Source organism: Sphaerodactylus townsendi, linkage group LG09, assembly GCF_021028975.2.
Source record: "Sphaerodactylus townsendi isolate TG3544 linkage group LG09, MPM_Stown_v2.3, whole genome shotgun sequence".
Lineage (NCBI taxonomy): Eukaryota > Metazoa > Chordata > Lepidosauria > Squamata > Sphaerodactylidae > Sphaerodactylus > Sphaerodactylus townsendi.
The window spans coordinates 23,586,334-23,600,904 of NC_059433.1; the positions used below are offsets into that span (position 1 = coordinate 23,586,334).

General features: G+C 43.3%; 1 protein-coding gene across 1 annotated transcript in view; it reads left to right on the forward strand.

The window, feature by feature from the left end:
• Window positions 1–14,571, forward strand: part of F13A1 (coagulation factor XIII A chain) — a 114,101-nt gene that overhangs the window by 61,678 nt on the left and 37,852 nt on the right. The window contains exons 7-8 of the mRNA XM_048508500.1: window positions 2,467–2,641; window positions 10,891–11,029. Of these exons, the coding sequence (XP_048364457.1) occupies window positions 2,467–2,641; window positions 10,891–11,029 (314 nt within the window). The remainder of the gene's footprint in view (window positions 1–2,466; window positions 2,642–10,890; window positions 11,030–14,571) is intronic.

The following is a 14,571-nucleotide window of genomic DNA, read 5'->3' on the forward strand; positions in this document are numbered from 1 at the left end:
TTAAAGAAGAAACATATACGACATATGAAGCTATATAAAAATTGCCTACAGCATAGTCAAACAAACAAAGGGGGGGAAAGTTAATGTAGGCATAGAGAATGCCACAAATAAATAAACATTGTTTTTTTTAAAAAAGAAGAAAAGTATCAGAAAAGTCATTCTTCATCTGAGTTATGGTTATTGGTTTCATAACTCTTCTACAGTTCTTAAAAAGATTTGATTGAAATGGATTTTGGGCTAGCTTTTGTAATCAATATCTGCATCTTGATGTTGTTGTATATGTATAATATTCATATTTTGTATTTTCACATTGATTGATACATCATGCATGAGTTGCAAATTACATTGATGTATTGTCTTCCACATTTTGGCATTTGCAGCATTATTCTTCCTATAACTAATACTTTTATACATAGTTGTTCTTTTATACTGCTTTCATTTGTCATTCAAAGGAGACCTTCCCTGTGGTTTTTTTTGCAGTGTTTTCTTTATTCCAAAACACAATTCTCCCCACCGCTCAATTGGTTTACCTGATGCTTTGGGTTGGCTATGCTCAGCTTTTGTTTTAGTCTTCAGCAAAATGATCTCTTTTCTCCTGTTTGGGCCTTCGGCATTATCTGTGTAGTATCCTCTGGGGTCTGGTGTGTAAGATTCATTTTTCCTATCCAGGTAGCATACAGGAGATTGGCAGGTTCAGCAACATGCTTCTTGATAGGCTTCACAACTACAACCTGGACACACAGATCTAGATCTGTGAGCCCCCTCCCATACAGGCCTTGATGGGGGGGGGGGCAGAAACTTGCATGTGAAGTCTCACTTAAAGGCATACACACATAATGTACATCACAATCCGAACAATTTAGATTTGGAATGGTTGTTATACCTTGGGTAGCCACTTTCGTAGAACTCACCATTGGTATGACTGACTGTTGTGTAAAGCAAAGCAGTGTTTTGTCGAAGGCTTTCACGGCTGGAATCACTTGGGTGCTGTGTGGTTTCCGGGCTGTATGGCCGTGTTCTAGCAGCATTCTCTCCTGACGTTTCGCCTGCATCTGTGGCTGGCATCTTCAGAGTATCTGATGTTGGGAAAGCAAGTGGAGTATATATACCTGTTGGAGTGTCCAGAGTGGGTGAAGAAACATTGTCTGTGAGTAACAAAGAAGACAGCCAGGTCAATAGGTGAGGGCATCTGAATAGAAGTATGAGTAACAATGAAGTCTATAGCATGGAAGTAACAATGAAGATAGCTAGGTCAATAGGTGGGAGCATCTGAATAGAAGTAATCAGCTCCACACAAACATAGGATGACTATAGACAAAGGAAACAAAGGCCAGGATACTTCTATTCAGATGCTCCCACCTATTGGGTATTTATTTCTCTTTCCATTTTTTGCCATATACCACTGCTTGTGAAAAACTGCTCAGAGACGTACAGTTCCTTTAGAAACTGGCGTAATTTTACTGAGCAAAAGTACACTTGACTCTTTGAAGCTTGCAACTGAGAAGTACAAATCTTTCAGTTAATATTTCTGGCAAATCTTTCAGTAGTAGAGAGAAGCTTGCATGGAGAGAGACCCCAGTTCAATATTTGGGATCTCCACTTGAAATGATCAGGTGGTAGGTAATGTGCAAGGTTGCTTCTTCAGACCCTGGACAGCTACTACCAGAGGGGAAAATTCTGACCTTGATGAACTAATAGTCTGATTCTGTATAAGGTGTCTTTGCATGTTCACTTATGGTCTGCTTTCTTCAGCATAAATGCAAAGAGCACCACCGTTTTCTTCAATCTGGCAAATACGTGTAACAGAATTATGCCCACTGTTCTAAATACTTACCTTCACTCCTCTGCTTGCCTGAATTAATATTTCTTTTGCACCTGTTTGACGCAATGCTTGGAGTGTTGTGTCTCTCAGATACTAGGCCAGGTTCAAATTCCCACCCCTTGTGAAGTACTTTTGTACTAGCCCTCTCTGGGCATCACCTATACTGAAGAGAAGAAGAAGAGAAGAAGAGTTTGGATTTATATCCCCCCTTTCTCTCCTGTAGGAGACTCAAAGGGGCTTACAATCTCCTTGCCCTTCCCCCCTCACAACAAACATCCTGTGAGGTAGGTGGGGCTGAGAGAGCTCCGAGAAGCTGTGACTAGCCCAAGGTCACCCAGCTAAGCCTCCACAACTCAGATAAGCCTCCACAGCTCAGGTGGCAGAGCGGAGAATCAAACCCGGTTTCTCCAGATTAGATACATGAGCTCTTAACCTCCTACACCACTGAAGGATTTCATGAGGGTAAAATGGGGAAGGGAGAACATGTATGTTGCTCTGAGGTCCTGGAAGGAAGGGCAGGAAAAAATGCGCTAGACAGATTGATTTAGAGGATTTCTAATTTTTTTTTAAAATTGGAAGTATTGTTTAATACTTAGGAATGTATATGTCAACAATGAATGTGTTTATTTCCTGCTCCCTTTCAGATCAATGCTCAAGATGACCAGGGTGTGCTTGTTGGATCTTGGAGTAATGTTTATGATTATGGAGTCCCACCATCTACCTGGACTGGAAGTGTAGACATTCTACTGGAATTTTATAGTTCTAAAGAGTCGGTGCGGTATGGCCAATGCTGGGTCTTTGCTGGAGTCTTCAACACTTGTATGTATGAGAACAAGAATGGTATTTTGCAACCAGAATGGTATTTTGTGGCATATATATTGTTGTCATTTCATTTTCAGATGACCCAAAGATGTATTTGTTCTGACCCTTCTGATAAATCAGAAAATGTGTGTCAATATAATATCAATAATTTCAGTGGTGTTTAAAATATGTAATGTTGTCTATAGGACTTTAAGGCTACAAACGGACTACCTCATTGAGATTGCAGTCTTATGATTTATGGAGGAGAAGTCGATGTATGGCTACCAATCTTGATCCTCCTTGATCTGAGATTGCAAATGCCTTAGCAGACCAGGTGCTCAGGAGCAGCAGCAGCACCAGAAGGCCATTGCTTGCATATCCTGCATGTGAGCTCCCAAAGGCATCTGGTGGGCCACTGCGAGTAGCAGAGTGCTGGACTAGATGGACCCTGGTCTGATCTGATCCAGCAGGCTCTTTCTTATGTTCTTACACATTCTAAGTGTGAAAGTGGACAGTACAGAGAACAGGAAAAGCCCTAATCGTTCTTCTCGCACAGTAGTAAAGCAAAATATGTGATGTCATATTGCAAAATTTCCCATCCTGCAAGTGACAACCCATGAAATAAAGCAAAAGCAAAGAAGCTCAAAAGCATAATACCTTATTGTACTCTGTTTCACTTTGAAATGGATTGGTTTTAGTCCACTACGTTTTGAGAACATTCTGGGCTTCTATATCTTATTTTATATTTTAAATATTTTATATATTTAAATATTTTATATTTTATATATCTTGAGTAGTGGAAAGCAAATCATAAAAATTAGTTCATTTAGCCAGATTCTTCTGCTGTGTCCTGCCTTACACCCTATGTAAAGATGCTCTTCATGTTGCCAACCTCCAGGTACTGGCTGGAGTTCTCCTGCTATTGCAACTTATCTCCACAGGTCCGATCAGTCTACCTGGAGAAAATGGCCGCCTTGGAAAATGCACTCTATGACATTATAGCCCATTGAAGCCCTTCCCTTCCCCCAAATCCCACCCTCCCCAGGCTCCACCCCCAAAATCTTCAGGTATTTCCCAACCTGGACTTGGCAAATCTAACTGCATGCCTCTGGCATGAGTATAGCTCTAGAAAATGAAATAATTCATACAGGGGTCTGCCACCTGCAGCTCTCCAGATGTTCATGGACTACAATTCCCATCAGTCCCTGCCAGCATGGCCAATTGGCCATACTGGCAGGGGCTGATGGGAATTGTAGTCCATGAACATCTGGAGAGCCGCAGGTTGCAGACCCATAAAACAACTAGACCAGTGGTGGCGAACCTTTGGCACTCCAGATGGTATGGACTACAATTCCCATCAGCCTCTGCCAGCATGGCCAATTGTAGTCCATAACATCTGGAGTGCCAAAGGTTCGCCACCACAGAACTAGACCTATATTATCAGAAAACCCGTCAAAGCAGGAAATGACTTCCTGGTTGCAAGAAACGTGCTGTGCATCTAAATAACAGCCAGGATGATCCTGAATGGTGGGAAGATGATTGGGTGACATCCCCACTATGGACATGTCTGCTGTGCCTGTCACTGACTTAGCCTGTCCTGCTTCCTTCTGCCTTGGAAATTGAACCAGCCGACCAGGCATCAGAATAACTGATAGATCAGAAGGTTTCCGTTCCAAAAGGGCAAAAATGTTGAATTTACAGCATTTACAAATTGTCACTGTTAGCATCAGGATAACACTCTAGTACAGTGATGGCGAACCTTTTCGAGACCGAGTGCCCAAATTGCAACCGAAACCCCACTTATTTTTCCCAAAGTGTCAATACGACAATTTAACCTGAATCCTGAGGTTTAGAAAAAACAGTTGGCTCTGAGGCATGCGTTACTCAGGAGTAAGCTTGGTGGTAGTCGGTGGCTTTGCTTTGAAGCAACCATGCAACTCTTCCAACGGGTGAATCACGACCCTAGGAGGATTTACTCAGAAGCAAGCCCCATTGCCAGCAACTGAGCTTACTCCCAGATAAAGGATCCTGCTATAGTACTTCGCACGAAAATCAGTGGGGTTTAACAGCACTTAACAGGGTTACCTACTTTGCTTCCCCAAAACTAGGTCTTAGGTGTAATGCTAATAATTGAGCCCAGCAGCCCAGGTCAGCCTACATGTGTGTGTGTGGGGGGGGCGACTCTATTAGCGCGTGCCCACAGAGAGGGCTCTAAGTGCCACCTCTGGCACCCGTGCCATAGGTTTGCCACCACTGCTCTAGTACTCTTTACAAGGAGTAATTTCCTTTATTTTTCATTCATTGACTCTCGACTGAAAGTAAATATTATGATTTTAGTTGGCAGGAGCAGGGAACTTTTATGTGTTTGATATTCCAAAGTGAGTTGGCTAGACCCAAATATCCAATATATTTGCTTGTTTTTGAAAATGAAGATGTTGGAATGGATTTCTTTGTTTTGGCATATATTTCTTCCTGTGGTTAGGAGCACATATACAGTGCAACAATTACCCTGTTTATACCATAGCTGGCAGAACTCTAGTGCAAACCTGTCTTCTACTCCATACATATGTCAATATTAGTAGGTATTACCAGTCATCGAACATGTGGGTTCTTCTTGACTAATCTCTTAGCCTCACATTTTTTAAAAAATTCATCATAATTGGTGATATTCTCATAATTTTATGATGCAGTCATAAATAGGCACTCTCCCAAGGACTCAGGTTCTGCACCCCTAGTGGCAGAGGTGGGATCCAGCAGGTTCTCACAGGTTCCCGAGAGTAGGTTACTAATTATTTGTGTGTGCCAAGAGGGGGTTACTAATTGGTGATTTTGCCACGTGATTTTTGCCTTAGTTACGCCCCTCCTCTCAACAGTAGCGCGCAGAACTTGAAGCAGTCTAGCAGGAGGTGCACGGGTGTGCGTGGCAGCCTGCGCCTGTGTGCATTCGTTTCCCGCCCAAGGACCGGCGCAGTGGCTGCGTCCTTGCCACAGCCCAGCCCAGCAATGCCCCGCCCCTGGAATGCCCAGCCACGCCCCCGTCGTGCCCCGCCCAGCCCCATTGGGGCTACGCCACAGTTTGAATCCCACCACCATGGGAACCTGTTACTAAAATTTTTGGATCCCACCACTGCCTAGTGGCATAGCTAGGGGTGTAGGGGGGGGGGCTATAGCCCCAGGCACCACTCCTTAGGGTCATGTGGAAGGTGCATTGCAGGGCCACCCCTCCTCACAACTGCCCCCTGCCCCCCCTACACCCCTAGCTGTTGCAGTTGCAAGGGGATGGGGGCAGCTATGGGGGGGCGGTGCCTAGAGTGAGCCCCAGGCACCATTTTACATGGCTATGCCCCTTGCACCCCACTATACTACAGTCTGGCAGAGACCTATCTATACCTGAATGCAGAATTTCATAGCACGAATTGACACAAATACTGCAAGGGCAAGTTAAGGCAAAAATCTAGCCAGAGCTTAGAGCTTCTGGCACTTTTTGGCTACCACTATATAATTTCCCAAGGTTACCATATTGAATGTTTGGGGACAGTCATCTGTTATAAATGCTAAAACGTTTTGAAAAAGAAGGAGTGAAGTCATTAATCTTGAAATTGTCAGCTGAATTATTTCCAATGAGCCTTGATGGCTCATGTGCTAGGAGTCTGGGAGGGCATTCAAATTAAGCTTAATCAATAGGTGCATATGGTATTGGATACATCCAAGCAATTTGTCATCATACAATTAAAATGAATGAGCAAAGCAAATCTTCTGCCTGAAATGCTGTAGGCATATTAGGCTTGAGAATATGAACTACTGCAAGTGTGTCAGTCTGGAGGCCTAGCCAGACTCTTCATGGGTTCTCAGTGTGATTTTGGACCCTATTGCACAACTGATTAAACAAGCCTCTGGACTAGGAGGCCAGTGCCTTTATTAGTGAAAAAGAGATAACAGTAGTAGCTGTTGCCTTATGTCACCATATCAAGTTCTCCTCTCCATTCCCTCGGACATTTTTGGTACTCCTACATTATGTACTGTACTCTGTCTCTGAAAAGGATGTTAGTACAGTCAGTTGAGGTGCAGTGGTCAAGAAAACTGTATATTTCCACGTTAGAATATAGCCTGGAAGAAGAAGAAGAAGAAGAGGAGGAGGAGGAGGAGGAGGAGGAGGAGGAGGAGTTTGGATTTATATCCCCCGCTTTCTCTCCTGTAGGAGACTCAAAGGGGATTACAATCTCCTTGCCCTTCCCCCCTCACACCTACCTGTGAGGTAGGTGGGGCTGAGAGAGCTCTGAGAAGCTGTGACTAGCCCAAGGTCACCCAGCTGGCGTGTGTGGGAGTGTACAGGCTAATCTGAATTCCCCAGATAAGCCTCCACAGCTCAGGTGGCAGAGCTGGGAATCAAACCCGGTTTCTCCAGATTAGATAGACGAGCTCTTAACCTCCTACGCCAATGCTGCTGTGAATTATCATTAATTATTATTTATTTATTGTTTGGTTTTCTATACCGGCCTATCCCCGAAGGGCTCTGGGTGGTGTACAACAAGAGTTAACTCATAATACAACTAAACAACAAAATCAAAACTAAGCAAATTCCAATACAAATACTACTAAATCCCTTTAAAAACAGCGAGTACATGCTGCCTTTACTGAACATGGTACTTTGATACACTTTTGCATCTAGGGTGCAGAACATGATTACTGAACATGGTACTTTGATACAAAAGCATTTATAGTTCATTGAACGACTGTCACCAATACTTGATATTGGTGAGGGGAGCGGGACAAGGTAGGCGCTAGGACCCAGGCAGAGCATTCTACAACAAAGAAGGTCCAGTATGTTGAGTTCTGTGGTAGAGAAATATACAATTCTACTAACATCTTTTTCTGAGACAGATTATAGGAGCCTAAATAGTCCTGACTAGCCCAAACTCATCCGACCATGGAAGCTAAGCAGGGTCAGCTATGGTTAATGCTTGGATGTGAGACCACGAAAGAAGACAAAGGTTTGCAATGCAGAGAACAGCCCTGCTCATCTCTTACGTTCAACCCCCGCAGATTCTGGGGTTGCCATGGGTTGGTTGCAGCTTGATGGCACACAGTTATTATAACATCATGTGCCATGAGAGTGTGCTACCCACAGTTTTAGTGATATGTGCAACTGCCTAATGTTCATATTTTCTAGTGTTGGTGTTCAGGATTTATACTGGTAAAAAAACTGGGTTACCAGTTTTGAGTACAAAACCAGGAATATATGCAAGTTGTCTTTTTTATTCAGAATAGCGATCACACATCCTGACAGGATCATGCATAGTGCATTTATTTATTTATTTGTTCAATTTATGTACCGCCCTCCCCCAAAGGGCTCGGGGCGGTTCACATCAATAAATACATTAAAACGATAACAACTACCAGAGTCACTAAAACATTCCACCCGCTCAGAAAATTAAAACATATTTCATTGATGGCGTCAGAATTATCTGTTTTGTTCCCCTTCCCTCTCTTCTCTGTGCCCACGGGAGGCCAGATATTATCTATAGCGAATATCCGATGTTACCCCGGCTGGCCAAATGCCTGGCGAAACAGGTCCATTTTGCAGACCCTGCGCAAACTCTGTATGTCCCGCAGGGCCCGGATCTCACCTGGGAGCCTGTACCACCAAGTAGGGGCCATTCTCCCCATACATGTGGTAGAAATGCCAAAATACACACGTAAAAAAGGGATTAGCATTGAATAGAATAGGAGAATAGCACTCCTAATTTTGGATAGGTGGCAGAACAGATATAACAGTTTTGAACCATTTCTTAATATAAAGGTGCATGGCAGGGACAGATGGAAAAAATTTAAACAATTTTTTTGTGGAAATGGAATTGATACTTTGGCATCTAACTCCAGGGCCCTTGAGTCTGTGGCAGAGCCTGTGGTTTGCCTGCAAAATGCCCTGATAGTCTTGATAAAGGATCGCAGGTAGCAGAACTTGGGGTGGGAGGAATTCTGCCACACACCTTTTAGTGCTATTTTAAGGCAAACTGTAGTAGCTACGTGGACAAATACTCTGATTTAGTACAAAGCAACTTCCTATACTAATTTCAAATAGAATTGATTTTTTTTTTTGCAGAAATCCCTTAATGTGTAGACTATTTCATTTAAAGATTGTAATTAGCTGAGAATCAGACAAAAGGAATATGGAAAAGTCTTTTGTTAAACAAATTTGCTTGTAACTCTTTCTTTCTCCCCTGCTTTACTGAATGATTTGCTGTGATTACTCCCTAACATCTGCTGCGTACCTCAGTTATCTCCCATCTTTGCTCACTTACTCAGTTGTGCATGTATTGATACACAGACAGCATCCTGCCTGTTTATCAATACATGTGTGGTGCATTAGTTAAGAGCAGGTGGATTCTAATCTGGAAAACCAGGTTTGATTTCCCACTCCTCCACCTGAGTCGTGGAGGCTTATCTGGTGAATTAGATGCATTTCCGCACTCCTACATTGCTGCTGGGTGACCTTGGGCTAGTCACAGTTCTTCGGAACTCTCTCAGCCCCACCTACCTCACAAGGTGTCTGTTGTGAGTAGAGGAAGGGAAAGAAGCAGATAAGCCTTCTTGAGTCTCCTGACAAAAGAAAAAGGTGGGATATAAATACAAACTCCTCCTCCTCTTCTTCTTTTTCTTCTTTTTTTGGGAGTCGAAACAGATACCCCAACAGTCTTTAGACTGAGGGACAAGATAGTTTTTTAAAAAAATTAAACAATAATACTGTTTTTAAAGTGTAATCCATAAATCATAAATGTACCATTTTTAAAATACAAAGCACTGAACAGCAGAGTTTTAGCAGCATCATAAACTAAGGCAGCAAAATAGGTTATAATTCTGTACCACAGGAAAAAGTAGATGTATTTGTGCTTTACATTTAAAAAAAAATATTACTGTTTCAAGCTGCTTCAGTTCTGACAGAAAACTATTTGATGACCCTTCTTCACTGGTATGTAGGACTTCAGCATGATTTTCATGGTTAAATCATGAAACTTAATATCCTGTCGGGATATTTCAGGACTTTGGATATTTGGCATAAACCATCATAGTTGTAACTATCAAATGGAAACATTACGTCTTACATTTCAAGAACAGGTTTAGAAGCTAAAGTTAAATTTGTAATTAATAGACTGGGCTATTTAATTGTAAAACATTTTTGCTTTGTACAGAGCCATCAGAAATCGTCACCATTTCCAGTTTCTTGTCCACATTCCTGTTGTTATAAATCTTTGCTGAACTAGGGGGAGTGAAATTCTACTGTGAACATATTTTACAAGTTTTCTCTCAGTCTAGAACAAAAGGGTTAAAATATTTCAAACAAATAAATAATCTCTGAAATCATAGAAAAAAATTGTGCTAGGTTTGGGAGAAGATGTAAAGCCAATGTTGGGATTTATGTAGGAGTGTCACGCAGGACATAACAGTATAGGTTTTGAATAACATGCCCTTCTTACAATATTTCCACAGGACAATCATTAACAGCATTTTATAATGATTATAGGCTATATACCTTTTAATTTTAATACATCCATGTACAGCCTCTAATTCTTTTTTTTAAAAGATATCCACAGAGGCTTACCCCAAAATAAAAATATATAGATATCTATTAAAAGCAATAAAATCAATATCACAACAAAAGATGAGACTGTAACAATAGAATAAAAAGATGTTCTGCTGTAGTTAGATGCTACCTCTCTACATACTTCATAGAAAGGAAGAATTTTTCTCAGAGCAATGCTGAGAGTCAAGGGTGTTAACCATTATCAGGATATCAACAGAATCTGAACCAGAATTACACCATTGAGTTCTATGGGGTTGAAATCAGTATATTTAAAAGGGTGTAACTCTCTTAGGATGGCATTTTTTAGGCTGGGAACATCTGGGCTCAGATGAACTTGGGCCAGATACTCCCTTTTAGACCATCTCAGAGGTGCTTGTGAAGCTAAAATGAGGGAGGGGAGGCCTATGCGAGTTACCCTGAGTTCTTTGGAGGAAGGCTGAGATAAAATGAGATGGGGAGCAGCTGAACACACATTGGGAGTAAGCCCTGAAATGTGGAGACAGGAGTGACCAATGGAAAATGCTGCTTCTGGTAAAGAATAACCAATAGAACTCCAGTGGAAGAGAAGCGTGAAACATGCCTGCTCATTGGTTAGATAATTTGTCTACTCATCCATTGATGCAAATATCACAAATATTTGCTTGAACAAATTTCTCTCCCCCCACCCCCTGTTCTGTTCTTACAGTTTTGAGATGCATAGGAATTCCTGCAAGAGTCATCACTAACTTTTCCTCGGCCCATGATAATGATGCCAACTTGCAGCTGGATGTCTTTTTAGATGAAGAGTCAAAGGTGGACAATAAACTCACAAAAGACTCAATCTGGTAAGTTTTTTGGGAGAGTGTTTGATTCTATAAGATTTAAACAACAGCCACCACCAAGGCCTAGTTTAGTCTCCTAAGTCCTTACCCTCCTCTGATCAGTTTCTATGGGTGGAGGGTGCCTTGGTTTCCTACCTTAAGTAAGGTTTGCAAAGTTATCCTATTTCAGAGGTGTGCTAGTTGGTTGTCTTTGTAGGCTGTTTTTGATTCATTAATACAGCTGTAGAAGAGTTCATCCACCCTGCTTATGCACTGGTGGTTGTAGGGTTGCCAGCTCCGGGTTGGGAAATACCTGGAGATTTTGGGGGTAGAACCAAAGGTTGGCAGGGTTTGGGGAGGGGAGGAACCTCAACAGTATATAATACCATAGAGTCCTTTTTCCAGAGTGACCATTTTCTCCAGGTGAATTGATCTCTCTCACTTGAAGATCAGTTGTAATCCCAGGAGAGCTCCAAGGTGGATATGTTTTCATGTTTGCAATTTTGTCATATTCTTGTTGTCCCGTCAGCATGTTGTTAGCCACCTTGAGTCCTAGGGGAAAGTTGGGATATTAGTAGGTTAATTTTATCAGTACATTTCCATACTGATAGAGGCATTGATTATTGATAATGTAAGAAGACACCACCTTCTGAAACAGGATGATTGATATTCTACTAAGTTCAGTGGTGGGATCCAAAAATTTTAGTAACAGGTTCCCATGGTGGTGGGATTCAAACTGTGGCGTAGCGCCAGTGGGGCTGGGCTGGGCATTCCGGGGGCGGGGCATTCCTGGGTGGGGCTGTGGCAAGGATGCAGCCACTGCGCTGGTCCCTGGGCGGGAAACGAATGCACACAGGAGCAGACTGCCACGCACGCCGGTGCACCTCCTACTAGACTGCTTCAAGTTCTGTGCACTACTGCTGAGAGGAGGGGCGTAACTAAGGCAAAAATCACATGGCAAAATCACCAATTAGTAACCCCCTCTCGGCACACACAAAGAATTAGTAACCTACTCTCGGGAACCTTTGAGAACCTGCTGGATCCCACCTCTGACTAAGTTGGATTCTATGGTGTGGTGTGTGGCTTCTCCTGTACTGCTGCAGCTAGGTTCAAGCCATGTTCCAAGAATAGCATCTCTGGAGCTCACCTTGATCCCAGGTAGGGAGGCAGCAGTGTGAATATGGAAGGTGACAACAGGGGCCACCTCTGTCAACCATCACATTTCACATTGCCACACTCATTTGATTTGGACTGCTCAGATAACTTGGGTGATGAACCAACCCTTCCAGTAACAGAACTGCCCAATGCGCCACCAACCATCCATGGAGTCGAAGGGAATGACTTGCTCTTGTTTCTCCTCTGCGTATGTTTAATGATGTCCTGTGACTTTTGTTTTGCTGACTCTTTCAAACCAACTCCAAAATTAAAGGCCACTTTCTAGATCTCTGTCAGCTAAGGGCAAGCATTGCTGTGGTTTAAATCTTACTCTCTCTACGCTTAATTACTTTTTGAACTCCCTCCCCCATCTCCTCTCCTCATAGGATATTTATTGCTACATGCTGCACACAACCTCTTGGGGCATCACATTAATTTAACCTATAGTTCTTTCCATTTCTCCTTTGTGTCCTTCCTCACCATTTGCTTTCTGTTGCTTTATGGAAGCCCTCTCTGTGTGCGTATTGTGTGATTTTAATATTATTTTATAAGGCTAATTTCTGGATATTTTATCAGCCTTCTCTATATTTCTCTGGGAAAGTGAATAATTCAGTGGTCTGGTTTGTTCCAGCAACCCCAGTCCCAGATGGCTTTTTTCTGAGTCTGTCACATGACCCTTAACTTGTCTGTTTTAGTGGTTGAAAGGGACTTTCTCCACCCTCTTTCACCAGTTGTAAGGTGTGTTTGAATCCTACCCAGAGACTGTCTCAGAAATCCCCGTTTCAGCTGGGCAAATTGAACCCACGAGTCTTGTTTTGCTGCCACTGTTAGGCCCTTTCCGCACGGGCGTTTTATGGCGCCCTGGGGACGGCAAAAACGCCATCCCCAGGGAGCCATTCGCACAGGGGGCGCAGCTGCTGCGCAGCCGCGCCGCCCTCGCGTCGCCTGACCAGCGCGAAGCCGCCATTTCCCAACCTCGCTTGGGGAGCGAGGTTGTTGGGAAATGCCGCCTTGGAGCCACTGCCGTGCGAACGGCAGCAGCTCCAAGGCACTCTCCCCCTCCAACTCCCAACCTTCACTTACCTGGTCCCCGGCCCTCCGGCGCGTCGCTGAGGCCTGGGGACACGCCGCCCTGCCCTTCAATGCTCAAGCAGGCGCGCAGGGCCTGGGGGCGTGTTTCCAGGCCTCGGCGACGTGCCGGAGGACCAGGGACAAGCCGGGTCGGCCGGGCGACGGCGCTCCATGGCGCCGTCGTCCCAGCCGGTTCTGGGACCGTCCATGCGGATGGTCCCAGCGTCGTGGGGTCGGCATGGTTTACGCCGACCCAACCCCTTCCGCCTCCGTGTGGAAGGGGCCTTAGTTTCTTCATTTTTGTTGGGCTGATATTTGATTTTGGGAATACGTTTACAGTGCACCTCTAAGCAGTAGCCGTGGTATTATATAAATATGTTTTTGAAAGCAGGGGCATATTCAGACAATAAAGACAGATGAAGTGCTTGTGTGAACAATGTACTCTTCTTCTTTTTTTCCTTTCAATTTGCTTTGTCTGGCATAAAATCTACCTGGTTGTTGTTTATTCCAGATAGGCCTATTGTTTGTTTAGTTCGTTTGCAATTATTTTAGCAAGTCTCCCATGTCCTCTGAATTGGTCTTGATCTGTGTAGTGATTCCCACATTCATTACCGCCAGCCTGTGCTTTCCGTATAGCTATTAAATCTTCCATTTTAAGATGATATCAGCAACCTCAGAGGAGGGCATGGTCTCATTGACCTCCGTGTCTGTTGACATTCATTAGAGATGCAGAGCACCGTCTCCCACTAAGCCTACAAAAGTGAATGGCATCTAAATAGCACATAATCAAATATTTTCAAAAGAGTCAGTGTGGTGGAGTGGTTGGATTAAGAGCTACGAGATCCATGTTTGAACCTTTACTCTGCTGTGGAACCTTTCTGGCTGTCCTTAGATTAGTCATCCTCTCTCAGTACAATTTACATCTCAGGGGGGTGGTTCTGATGATTAAATGGAAGAGGGGAGAAGAATATTGCAAGCCATTTTGGGTCTTCAATGGGTAGAGAAGCTGCATATAAATATTTAGATAAATAAAAGTTATGAAAAATGAAACCTTCATTTGACTCTTTTTACTTTTTTATTAATAATTAGCTTCCTGCATTTTAGTGGTAAAAAACCCATAATTTACATGCTAATCATTGTCAGTAACACTAATAAATATAATCCCAGAGCCCTTTGGGGATAGGGCGGTATACCAAGTCAAATAAATAATCTAGAGAACCAGTGTGGTGTAGTGGTTAGGGTTGGTAAAGTCTAATCTGGAAAACTGGGTTTGATTCCCTACTCCTCCATGTGAGCAGCGGACTCTGCTGGATTGGGTTTGTTTCCTCACTTCTCCACAT